Below are 14,825 nucleotides of genomic sequence, written 5' to 3'. Positions count from 1 at the left end.
TAATATATTTTGGACTGGGCTGGGTTAGGCTGGACTGGGCTGGGTTAGGCTGAACTGGGCTGGGTTAGGCTGGGCTGGACTGGGCTGGGTTAGGCTGGGCTGGACTGGGTTAGGCTGGGCTGGGCTGGACTGGACTGGACTGGGTTGGGCTGGATTGGGCTCGAGATTTGAGGCTTTGAAATGTCCCAATGATGTCTGGCATATCAGACAGAATGGCTTACCATTACGTTCTATGAAGAAAAAACTACTCTCCCCACTCGGGTAAAAAATGTCCTGTGTTCGTCTTCATATTTTCTTTTAGCTGCGCATTTCTTTCCAGCCATTCTTTGGTTGTGTACAGTAGCCTAGGCTGCGTTAGCTTTTGTCGTAAAAGAGAATGACCCACGCAAAGCAAATTATTTTGTTTACAATAGGTGCGTTTACATGACAAATATTTTTCAATCTGGTTGATTTCAAGCTGATTTCATCTTGATTGTATACATGGGATACAAAGTAAACTGGTTGGATGTTTACAGGCGACAACGAAACAAATGTTTCGAACGCGCACGCAGCCGTGAGTGATTGCGTTACGATGGTTACAAACAGCTGACTACGGAACTGTCGAGCATGCCTTGATTAGTCAAGTCTTGAACATGCGCAAAATGAACGCAGAACCAATCCGTTTCAAGGTAGTATACATGACGGACCAAACGGTTTCGAAAAGGTTTAAACTACCTCCTTGAAAGCGATTGGAATTTCAATCGGGTTGGGGAATTTCAGTCGGATTGAGGTGTGTATATGACATATTTTCAATCGGTTTGGTCTTTCAAAACTATTTGAAACCGATTCAAACTGTCCATGTAAACGCACCTAATAATTTTGTTACCAAGGTGATTTGCTACCTATATGATTGGTTTGAAGTGGTTCTCACGCGACTTCCTCACAATAAACTAAAATGGGCGGGAAGAAATGCACAGCGAAACTAGAGAGAGAGAAACGTTCTTATGGAATGAATGAATTTATTTTTTAATGACAGGATGGAAGAGCCGCAAGCCAACTTTTTTGGGGGGATGGATGGAGGAGCCGCACATTGACGGGCAAAGAGCCGCATGCGGCTCGCGAGCCGCAGGTTGGCCACCCCTGGTCTACATCGAATGTAGTTTGAGCGAGTGATAATCGGGAGTTTCTTGGGGAGACAAACTGACTTCTAACCAACTTTGACTTCGTAACATTGCCTATCGGCCTATACAACACAGCATACTCAACAGTAGGCTATCGCTTCAGAAACCTCACAGCACAGTTTGCACCTGATTAATTTTGTTTAATGCCAGGGAAGGGTACAGTATGATGTGCTGTGTTTCTGCCATTGCACAGGAGGGCTAACGTTACCAAAAGCAAATGCATTGAGAGCTAACATTAGCATGCTAGGATAACTAACACAGCTATACAATTATAAAACATATATGTACAAATTAGTTCTAGTATACTACTATTACAATCACTGAATGATATGTTTCTAGCAAGCTACTGCATATAGACATGCTTTAGAATTGCAGTTATCAAATCGTTTGTCAAGCTACAGAGCAAGCTCTAACTTGGCTACCTGGCAAACTAGCTAACCACGTCAATATGGTTAACCTAGCCTAATTCAATTCAACATTATCCTTGTGTCATAAGATTACTATTAGCTTATAAAATGGTTACTGAAACAGTCAACGTTTTAAATGATAGTTTAGTAGTTTAGTATAGTAGATCTGCAATATTGGTGAGATGTGAAAATCATTCACAAGGATCTGAACTTACCAATGAATGAAGAGGTTAGGGCGCAAAATTCCAATATCACTTTTTCCTAGCGGGCAGGCATGAGGGCGGGTTCTTGAGACAGTTTGAGGCGAGGGGGAGTGCCAATTTTGTAAGTCTGACGTCAGACTTACAAGGGAGGTGAAAATGGCAGTTTAAAATTATATCATTTAGTTCTCTAAAACTAAAAAACACATAACACAATGCCACAAATACCATGCAAAACCCTAGAAAATCCTATTTTGACTGGAGAACCTATTTAAATCAATTAGAGCCAATGAGGTTCATACTGTATGTTACTTCTAAATCCATATTGACTGTCAGACAACAGATTGTGTTTTCCGATAAAATTGTTGAGTCTAGCAGCAAAAAGGTCTCTAGTATCTTAGGGAATTGTGGTAGAAGGGAGACAGGACAATGGTTTGTATAAAGATGGCAATCTCCTGATTTAAACACCGGAATAACTTTTGCCATTTTCATTTTGGCAGGAAATTTGCCACAATGAAAAGACAGGTTACAGATATCAGTAAATGGTTTGACAAGACCTTCCACAACCTTCTTGATTATTATCATGTCCATATCATTCGCATCTCTTGATGCTTTGTTTTTACAATTTCCTACAATATCTAAGACTTCATTTTACTGGAGTGAGGAACATTGAGCTTGGGTTGATCTCCACCGATAACAGTGTTTTATTTAATGGTACTCTGTCAAACCTCAAACCCCTACAATGTGGAATTCCTCAGGGGAGCTGTCCAGCTCACCCAAAACAGAGCTGCATGACTTGCTCTCTGCTGCTCAATGAGGGACAGTGTGGAAGGGATGCATGCCAGACTGTCTTGGATGAAGGTAGAAGAGAGACTGACTTACAGCCTGGTCCAATATATTAGAAACATTTGTGCCTCAAGGCAACCCACATACGTATACACACATATAGTACACACAACTGATAGACATTACCATGAGACTAGACATGCCTTCATGAAACGCTTCACACTACCGTTACCCAAAAATGCTTTAAAGAATTCAGTAATGTATAGAGCTATGGCATCTGGAACAAGTTGCAACTGAATTTAACCCAGACTACTAGTAAGATCAGCAAAATTTAACTAAGAAGAGCAATTACTCAGAAATAAATTAATTTAGGTGTTGATGCCTTGTACTTATTACTTATTTGTACTTACACTGCACTTTTCTAGGTATTCAGGGATATGTCTCATAGACTACACTTGAGATTCAGAACTGCATGTAAAATAACTACTTCTGGCTTTTTTTTATTTTACTTTGATTTTTATAATCTGTATTTGTGTAGTTGTCAGGATATTGTGTATGTACATAGTGTATTAAATATTTTGTCTTTTTGTGTGGACCCCAGGAAGAATAGTTATGGGGATCTTAAATAAACAAACTGTTGTTTCTTACTATGGGAATGACCTGCAGTACACAAATGTTTGCAGGCTTTCAGCATAATGTGTTTTGAAGATGGAGAATGAAGAAGAAAACAAGCTTTACAGACATTTCAAAGTTATATATGAACTCCCAGTATGACAAAACATGAGTGGGAATAGGTGAGGCCTGTCAGCAAAGGTCATTGTTAAAATTACTGTAATTAGCTGGGAAATACTTTGAGAAAGAACAGCAAACTTTATCTTAAATGCTGGTTGCTAAGTAGGCTATTGTATGAGCCAAGCTCTGAAAAGGAGTGCCAGAGTGGCTAGTTCATAAAAGGTTTCGTGCTAGAGGGATTGACTGTCCTAAAGGAGAAATAATCTTCAGTCGTAATTCAAGCTATTGAGCTAGGCCAATTTAAAAGGAAATAGATATTAGATACACATAAAACAATAAGATGTCTATCTTTGCTCTATCCTTGTCATTTGAAGTCTTCCCCCCTCACATTTTTAAATAAAATATTAAAATGATAGTGATTATTTTATTAGTATCCGCCACAACAGGCAGATAATTATCGATCAGAGTCAACCCACGAAAATCCATGTTGGTGCCTCACTACATACCTGGAACGTCTCAGTCTTCCTTACATCTGTCTGTCTCTGGTTTTCAGTGGCCTTGCAGCTGCCTGAGGGCCTGCAGATGTTCGCCTGCGTCATCGCTGATATCATTGAGAGGTAAGTACAGTACAGCCCCCCCATCCCCCTTCAACACACACACACACACACACACACGCACACAGTGATGCCTTAGTGTGATTTCTGAAAGTTTGTGTGTGTTTGGAGTAGGCCTGTCCCAGACTATAACAATTAAACTTGGTCGACTCAAGGCGGTGTCTGTGGAAGACGGTGCAGGCTGACCTCTAGTGTGGAGAGGGCTGGTGAGGGAGCAGGGACCCCCTTGGTGAAGCTGAGGCCGCTGTGGGGCACGTCAACTCCAGCCGCACAGTCAGCCACTCCGCCAGTCATTAAAGGAGTAGTAAAGGGAAAATGCATGTTTAGCCCTGTTTTAAGGTTACTTATGATCATATACAATGGTTCAGATCAAAACGTTGACAAAGCTAGCATTTTACTTGTCTTTGAAATCGAGAGTTTAAAATGTTTTTGAATGATTTTTCAAGATGCCCATCCACATCCATTGTATGACCAAAACGGTGGTAGAGCAATTATTAACTTTCTCGAAAATGCTAGTTTTGTCAACGTTTTGATCTGAACCATTGTATATGATCATAAGTAACCTTAAAACAGGGCTAAACATGCATTGTCCCTTTACTACTCCTTTAAGCCGGCGAGCGTTATCATAATGCCCCCCTGCCCGTGGCCCCTGTCTCACCCCCCAGCAGCAAATGAGACAGGATAGCGAAGGACGTGGATGGAGCCGTCATCAACGGCTCGCTCCTTCACAGTTGGAGGAGGGCAGAGCCATTATTCTAGTTAATTACTGCATGGGCACCCCTACCCACAAACACTCCATCACAGAGACACACACAGACATACACTGAGACGTGTCTCTCCCAGCAAGGAGTGTCTTAGCACCAGAGGTTCTAATCATTCATCTTGTATGGGCTGAGCTTTGGCTTGTGGCTAGGTTTGTGCCTTAATGATGGAACATTAAGTTCCAAAGGAAGCAATTAGATCAAGAGCAAAAACCCTATTGTGATTGCAACAGCCACACCATCACCATGCTTTAAAAGAATCACTTTAATCATAAGAGTTTTCCATTTCATATTCTTGTGGTTGTTTTCTCCATTGTCGCCCCCCCCCCCCCCCCCTCCTGTCTCTTTCTCAGGAGAGTAGTGCAGCAAAGCTAAGTGTTCTCTAAAAGACATTGAGTCCTTTAATAGGTGTCCAGTCAATACAAATGCTGTTAGTTGATGGGATAGGGTTCGAGGCCAGAGTGGGCATCCTTCAGAATGTTTTGAGGAGATGTGATTTCAGACGGGAGTCTTGGATCGCCCCAGTGGGCCACAGACTGCACCGTCAGTGTGCCCTCTGTTTTTGCTATTTAGAAGACTTCCGTTTTAATAATTTGGACCTCTGGGGGACCCTTGGACTGCCGGTCGCCGGTGGAAATTGTTCCCTGTATGTCCAAGTCCTGATCAGGGACTGAAGAGCATCTGTTCTTCTGCATGTTTTTCGTATTGGGCTCTTGTGAGGAAACCCTTACAAGCACGGGAAGAACATGCAAACTCCGCACAGAAAGGCCTGGAGAACTTCTTGCTGTGAGGCGACAGTGCTACGCCACCTTGCGAGCCATTTGGGGCTCAGTGTCTTTCCAAAAGACACGTCGGCACACTGCCGGGAGCTGGGCTCGAACCGGGGACCTTCTGATGTCCTGCCGGCCACTCTACATCCCGAGCTGCGTGCCTACAGTAGGGATACCCAGGACTGTACTGTAACTGCACTCTTCAATGGTCTGGAGGGGCTGACTTCTCCTCCCATCAGCTCCTTATCTCCCTGCTCTCCTCCTCTTCCCAGCCCTCCCCGCTCATCTCTCCATCGCTCCACTAGAGCCACACCGTCTCCTCCCATCTCTCAGCTTCTTCCCATCCGGCTCATCTCCTCGTCTGTGTACTGAGTGATAGGGGGGCCAAGTCTTATCAGCTGCGCTGCTATCGGGAGGAAAGCTTCCTTTCACTGCTGTATCTGGCCCTGGACCATCCCGCGCAGGGCTGTCTGTCTGTCCGTCCGTCCACCAGGCCACCCAAGCCACGTGCCTGAGCTAATGAGAGCAATTACCAGCTGCTACTTGCTTTTCTCCCCGTCTTCACACCTCCTCTGCTCCTCCTTTCCCCACCTCCCGTCTTTCAGCCTCTCAGCGCATCCTCTCCAGGTATCCAGATGATGCAATCACTGCTTCTCATGTTTCCCTCTCTGGCTTCTCATGTGCAGCTTACCGGCCCTTACATTCTCCATAGTTGACCTCATGGCCGATACCGATACGTTAACCAATATTTGATGTTTGCATTTTATGAAAACTACAAACGATAAATCCACATTGACTACTGTATACAGTATGACAAAAAAATTGCTTCATAACATAGACAGAAAGTAAAGTGTGCACAATTGTTATTTTTTATTTCCATAACATTTTTCAAATGTTTACGCTCTCGATTTATTTATTTATTTAATTACTTATTTTTACAAATTAGGCCTCACTGATGATAATGTCACTCAGAAAATATCTGCAAAAAACATTAGGTAATGATATTATACCAGTAAAGTACTCCTCCAAAATATCATCCAACTGATGTGGTCACAGAGGTGTGACCACACCCATGCACACCATGTGCTGAGATTCAGTCATAGGCATTCTTCTATGGCTTTGGGCGTGTGAGCTTACCCAAACCCACAAACTGTGAATAGGAAGCAGACTGGATTTTACATCACTGCTAGCTCGTAGCACAAAGGTTACCTGACCTTCACTCCTCATCTATGGGGTCATCGGAGGTCATTACCAGGGCTGGATTACAGGGTTTAGTGCCATATCAGTTTGGGTTGAAGGGGTTTAGCTTCCCAGATTGTAAGGAGCTTGGGAGGGAGGGACTGGTAAGCCTTAATGAAGGTAAGCTGCTCTGAATTCTAGGCCAGAAACATTTAATACACACATGGCTGCTAATATTACACACACACACACACGCACATGCACTCATACTCGCACACACAGACATATTCACCCTCACATATTTACATCACACACAAATTTGCGCACACCACACTCCCTTACACACTCACCCACTCCCACCAGGCAGGCAAAGATTGAAGCTAGAACTCGTGGAGTGTACTGCAGAGCCCGAGTGAGAATTCAATTGCATGAGAGATAGAGGACTCCTACACAAGGGCACGTCAGTGCTCATTAAAGATGCATATTGTATAGTCGCCACTGCTGCATGCAGTAGCTGGCATTCCAGTTGGTTTCCGCAATGTGTGGGCGCACACCCACCTCATACCCGCCTATAGAGTGTCTCATACTGAATGTGTCGACCTAGTGCATGGGCGTAATAATATCCTTATATCCTGCTAACACCGAAGAAGGGCCCCTGGCCAAAACTTTGGTTGCCGTAGCATGCCCGTGTAAAGAACTTGAATAAATATATCGTTGATACTATCCGTGAGTGCTGGACATCGCTTCCTTTTACAGACATTTGCTGACCGTGCACCCGGTGAGAGATATCAAGTTGTTTATAAACTTTTGGAGTAGTGCGCGCATTCTCCTTGTTCTACGTAATGATATCCTTCTGACACAAGTGGGCCGCACCGAGGAAAGCCACCGTCAGAGAGTATGTCTTATAGCCTTAGCTGCAGCTACAGTCCAGTGAAGTGTATCCTCCTCTCTGTGTATGTCTCAACACTCAATCTGTGCCACTTCACAGTCCCAGAGGAATCCCGCCAGATACGAGCTCTGGTTTCACCAGTGAAGAACAGGAAAAGAAGTAGTCTGAACAACAGAAACAACGTATAACTTGGAACAGGCAGATGATGATGCATGTTGTCATCTTTAAAATGATGATACTTTGCTTTCTATGTCATGCCAGCTGTGTGGATGCGGCATTGAAATACACTTTTATGAACATCCTTCAATATGCCGTTCTGAGGGAGACAGAGTTGTGGGTCTGGTTTCGCCGCCTTCCCAGCCATCCGTATCCTAATCCTGGAGACCTCGTGTCACTGGGTTCCTGTATTGGCACGCAGTGACATGTTTCTATACACAGATATGGCCTTGTGACATATAGCAACGAAAAAGTCATGCACCTGGAGATTTTACCAGCCGTAATGGCAGAGGAACATATGAGGAGGGAGGAATCAGGCGTAGAAAACAAATCCTCCCTCACTACAGAAAAGTGTTTTTCGGTTTTGTCCCTTTTCTTTTAATGAATGCACCCCGTGCGTTTAAATCAATGGGGGGGAAATGTGCTGCTCTAAAGTGCTGCCCAGTAGTCTTTCCACCCCCAGACCTCTGGAAGTGCCTCCTATTATTGCAGTGTCCACCCCCCCCCCCTTTTTCACTCTGTCTCCAATGGAAACTGGGCTTTTTTCCATTTCACAATGAACCAGACCGAAGCAGGCGGGTTTGATTCACATGCGCTGGTAGCGGCAGCCACCTCCGCGGCCCTGCGTGCTAAATGTCAACCGCGTTGCTGATGAAGGAGCCTGGCAGGGGCCCGCCATGTCACTCCGCCCTACGCCTCCCTGCCTTTACCTCACCCCCCGCACACAGCACAGCTGAGCAGTAGGTAGCGCGGGAGTCCACGCGTGTGTGTGTGTGTGTGTGTGTGTGTGTGTGCCGGCCTTCTGTCCCAGACTCTTACGTAATGAGCTCACACTGGGCACAGAGAGGCCCCCGACAGGCCCTCGGCGCACACAGGCTCACTACGGCTCTCTGACTAATGAGAGCCCCTGCTAGCATGGTGCCTCACTGCCCACCCCCGACCTCATATAGAACTGTCTCAGCTCCCGGCCCCAAAACCCTCCATTATACACTCTCTCTGTGCACTGACAGGAGAAGGCCCAAGTCCCCAGACACTGGCTGCGCCCGAGCAGGCAGCTCGGTTAGAGCGGGGCTCGCTCCGCTCCCCGCGAGTGGATGGATGCTGCGGCTGGCTGGACGGAGCTGCTCACAGCGCCGCAGGAAATGGGGTCGGAAGAGGGGTGTAAAGTAAACTACCAACACCTGCGTCCCCCCGTATCTCATAGTCAAGGAGCCCGAGAGGACTGCCGCCATTATACCATCGCTGTTATATCGGCCGACCTAAATCACCTTTCTCTCTGTGGAAGGAGCCGAAGCACTGATAGGCGCGGGTGATAAACGGCGTGTGACATAACGTCCCTGCAGATAGCAGCTAGGAAATAGCCGGGGCCGTCTCGAAAAATACAATCGATACCCTCCGCAGATAAACCATCATGTGGACTTACTCGCTGATGCTACTGTACACAATGGGGCATCCTGCAGCGGGCCGCGTTTATAGCGGTCTAAAGGTCCGCATGGTCTCCGCAGCCCGGAGACAAGCTGGCGAGGAGAGGAAGACAGAGGAGGAGGACTAGACTGGTAGCTAATTACATTACTAAGTTGCTGGGCGAACCCCCCCCCCCCTCGCGCTGGGCGAACCCCCCCCCCCCCTCGCGTTTATTTATGAAGTAATAAAATAAACATATTTCCCCGCCCACGCTCTCTGGCGCGTGCCGGAGAGAAGCAGCGCTCTGTGCTCAAGGTTGCAGGCCTTTTTTTCCACAGCTCTGACCAGGCATTATGCGACGGGCACAGGGAAGGCCTGATTATGCACCCGGTGAGACTCGTAGTGTCATTATTCCCTCACAGTTCTGGGAGAATGCACGACTGCCTTGTGCGTATGCTCGTCCATACTTACTTGAAATGAGCTTTGGGGGGTTTATATGTTCTGTTGGGCATTGACGTTGGCGTCGCAAAAATTACACAAAATGGCGTCAGGGAAGCATCACTCGCTAATGGAAAAGGCTGGGTGTGAGGTCCAAGTTAAAATGTTCTCTCACTATTAGGGGATGTTAAAATGTTCTCTCACTATTAGGGGATGTTCCCCCACCACAGCATGTGCCTGATGGTCGTGTTTCCTTTTTTAATTAAATGGAAACAACAGTAATTGCAGATGTTCACAAGCTAGCATCATATAAGCCTAAAGGTTACTAGTAAAGGTCACTCCTTTTTACCCGAGAGAGAGAGAAAGAGCGTGAAGGGCAATGATGTAGCTATGACCTTATAGCCTGTGAGAGCAGGGAGGAACTCAAGAATGTTGAAATGTTAAATAAGCCAAACAAGTTGTGGAGATAAAGAGAGAGAGAGAGAGAGGGAGAGAGAGAGAGGGTGGGGGGGGGCGTCACAAATGACTTGAGGGAGCAAAGTGGCAGATCATTGAGGGAGGTTTGAGGAAAGAGAGAGTAAGCGAGAACCAGACAGGGAATGAATGCATTCAAGGCGGAGGAAATGGAATAACTTCATCAATCTCCACAGCGACGGCTCTCTATAATCATCCTTATGAGCATGGGAGTATTGATTGGGAACACAGTGATACATGTATACCTAAAGTGTGTGTGTATGTGTGTGTGGGTGCGTGCGAGCGCGAGTGTGTGTGAGCGGGTGAATGAGCGAGCGTTTGTGTGCATGTGGGTATAAAGTCTGTTTTCTCAAGAGTATGTCCCAGTGTGCCTATGCTTTTTTGTAGGCAAACGCTCTACATTTCCATGTTTCAGGCTAATTTCCTGTCTTTTGAGCTGATGAATTTTAAAATGCAGTGTCAAATTTTAACCTATAGTCAGAGTATCCAGTAAAGCCCCATTGGCTTGAATAGTTTACCCCCAGGCTGTGTGGAGGATTGAATGGTTGGAAAGAGTAGCTCTAACCTCAGCTAACCTGCTTTCTTCTGGTGTTCTGTTCTGTCTGAGCTCAGGTCTGCAGCAGTCTGTAGCCTGACATCCGCACCGTCCTCCTCGGTGTTGTGTATTGTCCCCGATTGCCTCTGTTGTGCCCCTCCAGATCCAATAACAGTTTAAAAATAGATATTTCGGTATTAGTTTTGGATTAATCCGTACCTCCAGGGCGTTTCCACCCCCAGTGCGCTGTACAATATCACACTCTTGTTAATATTTGTGTCCGTCTTTTTAAAATGTTTGAATGTGTGCTTGCTTAGCAGTTTAGGGCAAGTGTGCTTTTCCTATGACATAATGACCATGGAGTAGGCTTTAGAAAACTTTCCAGGATAAATAAATGAGATTTCTCACAGAAATAACAGTAATGCTCTTGTCTTTTCGGGAGTTAAAGAATTAGGCTATCTAATAGCATTGCGAGAAACATCTGGCTAAGCATCATTCCAGGCTAAGCATCATTCCAGGCTAAGCATCATTCCAGGCTTAGCATCATTCCAGAATCTCTCTCGGTTTGCAGTTCTTATCCACCGCCTCTCATTCAACCACTTCAATTAGTTTGTCATCTATCTTTTGTCACATCTCACCTTTATTGGAGGTAGATGTGGGAGCTTGGTGTCTATCAGACGTGACAAAACAAAATAGAGAGTCACATTCTGAGGAGAGAGAGAGGGGGGGAAGAGAGAGAAACAGAGAGAGAGAGAGAGAAGGAAGAGGAAGTAGGTGGAACATTTTGATCCTCCATGCTCCCTTTCAGATTTATTTTTGGGAGAGGGTGTTTTGTCAGGGTGTTTTGCGCTCTGTGTGCAAAGCAGATTATACCAGATTTGTTAATATTAACAAACCAGGGAACAAACAGCTCATCTGCCTTACACTGCAGTCAGCCTGCTCTCATCCTCTCTGTCTTCAATTTCTTCCTCTCTCACTCCCTCTGGCTCTCTCTCTCTCTCCACCTGCTCTCATTCCCTCTCTCTCTGCGTCACTCTGTCTTTCTCTGTCTCTCTCTCCCTCCACCGTTTCTCATGTTTTCTCTCTGTCTCCTCTCTCTCTCTCTCTCTCTCTCTCTCTCTCTCTATCTCTCACTCACTCACTCTTTCCACCTTCTGTCATCTCTTCTCTCCCTCTATCTCTCACTCTGTCTCTCCGCCTGCTTACATCTCTCTGCGTCACTCTGTCTCTCGCTCTCACTCTTTCCATCTACTCCCACCCGCCCTCTCTCTCTCTCTCTCTCTCTCTCCATCTCCAGCTTCTCTCATCTCCCCTCCTTCTCTCCCCTCTGCCTCTTCTCCCAGCCCATGCCTCTCATGTCAGCTCCGTCTTCCCGAGCTCCTCTATTGTTCCCCTCCCTTCTGTCATCATCTCTGACACCGACTCTCCTCTCTCTGTCTTTCATTTTGCTCCCTCTCCCCTAACTCAATCATTTAGAAAGAGGAAATAATCAGGCTTCCTCTCTGTGGATTTTCCCAGCTACCCAAGGAAGTGGCGCTCCCCCCCGTGCCTGTGTCCTCCCTCCTGGAGGCCGGTGCTGCTGTCCACTCAGACGCCGGGCCGCTGGTCCGTAGCGTAATGAAACCAAAAGACGAGCCGTCAACCAGGCGGCGGCTATGCATATTTCACACTCACACTCCTACGAGGAAAGGCTGGTGACGGCCCCGGTTTTAGTTCCATAGTGTGTGTGTGTGTGTGTGAGCACTCGGGCGTGGCTGTGCTAGAGAGCGGTTTTGCGTGCGTGCGTGCGCGTGTGCTCAGGCATTTCTCTGCCATCTGCACGCTGTTGGCTGAGAGAGGGGACCATGCTGTCACATGTGCCCAGTTTGTCTCTCTGGGGGAGGGAGGAGCCTACAGTACAGCGCACAGGCGCAGCGCTACGCTCCCCCTGCCGCTATAGCCCGTCTATAGCCCGTCTATAGCAATCAATCAATCAAAGCTTTATTTGTATAGTGCATTTCATACCCAGAGGCAACACAATGCGCTTTACAGAGAACAAGGGAGGTGGGCCCGTCTATAGCCCGTCTATAGCTCGTCGGCTCCTCAGCCCCGAGGACCACTCCTGTCCCCTCTGGTAGCGGGCCTTGCCTTGAGGGGGAAGTGACCGCTGACAGGGGAATCAACCTGAGCATGAAACATGTAGCGGCCGACCAACAGACCGAGAAGCGATGTGTCGATAACGGGTTTCGCTGCCAGTCCTGCTCCCGTCCCACGTTAAGCCCGGGCTAGGCCTGTTATTGCTCATTTTTGGGGTGTTGAGGGAATTCCTCTGGATTGCACTCAAGAAACGTGTTATTGCATTGCCTCTTTTCTGGGCCTCTCCTCCCTGCCCCCTCTCTCTCTCTTTCTCTCTCTCTCACACACACAGACACACACACACACACACACACACGCTTTCCCATCGGAACACACATTGCTTGTCTAAAGGCTGTGTCACATCACCGTGGCACACGGCTGGGAGATTAGAATATTTTTTGCTCTACATAAATCACAGTGACAGCAGTGGTGCCATTTTCTAGTGCGTCTGCTTACGGTATATGTGTTTGCTGTCTGAGAGGGCTAATTTGCGACAAAATGCTTTATCTCAGACAACCTGAACTAATTTTCTCTGCTTCTCTGAGAAGGAGCTTATTGGTTCCTTTCATTTCCCCTTTAACACTGTGGTCTCTTTCACTTGGTTAGAGTGTCCACCCTGAGATTGGGAGTTAGGGGTTTGTAGAAGATTTTTAACTGATCTAGTCAAAAAGGATTTGCCAAGATTCGCTCAAACAGGTTAAGTCTGGTTTGTTGAGAAAACATACGAGCGCAAGGACTTCAGGACAACGCACGTGAGTGGTTTATCCAAGTGAAGTGCCCCAGTCTGGTCTTGCGCGGCCTTATATTCAAGCAATACACAGGTATGGCGCTTCCAGGATGTGATTGGCTAACCCATTGTACACGTCAGGCGTCATCAACAGTGGTCGAGACTTATTCTGGAGTAGACAACGTCTAGGTGTTTTGATATCCTGGAGGTCATCCTGTCATGAATTAGATTAGCACAGCTATGTGAAAGGTTGAGGGAGGTGATGAGACTACAATTTCTATGACAGGTTCGATCCCCGGCATCAAGGGTTGGATTCGGGATAAGTCCCAGCGACATACTAGCGTCATGTCCAGGGGGTGTACATGCACATCAAGCTCCCTCACGCTAAGGAATAAGGAGATAGGCTCCTGTCCTATTTGCCGCTAGGCGCGAGAACCATTGCTTCTCAAGGCTACTTACTCTCATTTATTTTAGTGTAGTCATTTTTTTTGTTATTTTTCTATCTAACTTTCTACTCCAAGGACCTCTTTGCCTGGCAACCTGCTATTCTAGTCCTTTTGGAAACCCAGACGATTCTCAACCATGTGTGTCGTGTGTAAAATTGAATGAGCTTAGTTATGAGTTTGTGGTCCTTCATACTGTATTTTGTCTGTCTGGTTGTACAATGGCTTGTTAAGCTAGTGGTTAGTTAGAAACCCAGTGAGCTGAATACAGTAGAATGGCGATGACTGAGGCGTCATAATCACTGTGCTATGCAAATCTGACTTCAGGAGAAAAGCTCTTTTATACACCTCTGAATTCATCTGCAGTCCATCCCCAGTGTGTGGTGACTGCCTTCGCAGCGGAGACCCTTGGGAACGCGCACATGGCAGTGACCAATCACAAGTGAAAGCTGAGCGTTAGCTTGCACGCAAACAATTCATTCTCATCTAAGAGGAAGTGGCGTTGGTGACAGGAGTGCTGTGTGTGCGTGCGTGCGTGCGTGCCTGCGTGCCTGCCTGCTTGCCTGCGCGAGCGAGCGTGTGTGTGTGTGAGCGCACGCGCGTGCTCCCTGCCGTCCAACTCCAGATGTCAGGAAAAAAGCAACTCGACTGTACCCGGATAGAAAAGGCTGTGGTCCGGAACAATCTCTGCTGCTCTCTGGCTTAATACATGGAAGACGTTGAGCCTCTCCTGAGCTCAGATGATCCCACTGATGAAAAATGGTCTTCTATGAGCTCCAGGCTTTATGAGGCAGCATCCCAATCCATCAGCTACAGTACAAGAGCACAAAGCACCAGGACTGGTTTAATGACAACACAGTTACAATGGGCATTTTTAGACAGATCTTCCGCAAATTTGCTGCAAATAGGTCCCGCAATGGACCCACAATATCTGCGCTCTGCCCATTTAGATAGAAGTGTAATATTTCTGTGGCA

General features: G+C 46.6%; 1 protein-coding gene across 1 annotated transcript in view; it reads left to right on the top strand.

The window, feature by feature from the left end:
* The window catches only part of dph1 (diphthamide biosynthesis 1), a 70,676-nt gene that overhangs the window by 14,603 nt on the left and 41,248 nt on the right, over window positions 1-14,825 (top strand). Inside the window, exon 3 of the mRNA XM_084443320.1 lies at window positions 3,839-3,902. Within this exon, the coding sequence (XP_084299446.1) occupies window positions 3,839-3,902 (64 nt within the window). The remainder of the gene's footprint in view (window positions 1-3,838; window positions 3,903-14,825) is intronic.

This window comes from Borostomias antarcticus (genome assembly GCF_949987555.1).
Source record: "Borostomias antarcticus genome assembly, chromosome: 1".
Taxonomy (NCBI): domain Eukaryota; kingdom Metazoa; phylum Chordata; class Actinopteri; order Stomiiformes; family Stomiidae; genus Borostomias; species Borostomias antarcticus.
This window is presented reverse-complemented; position numbering and strand designations above follow the sequence as displayed.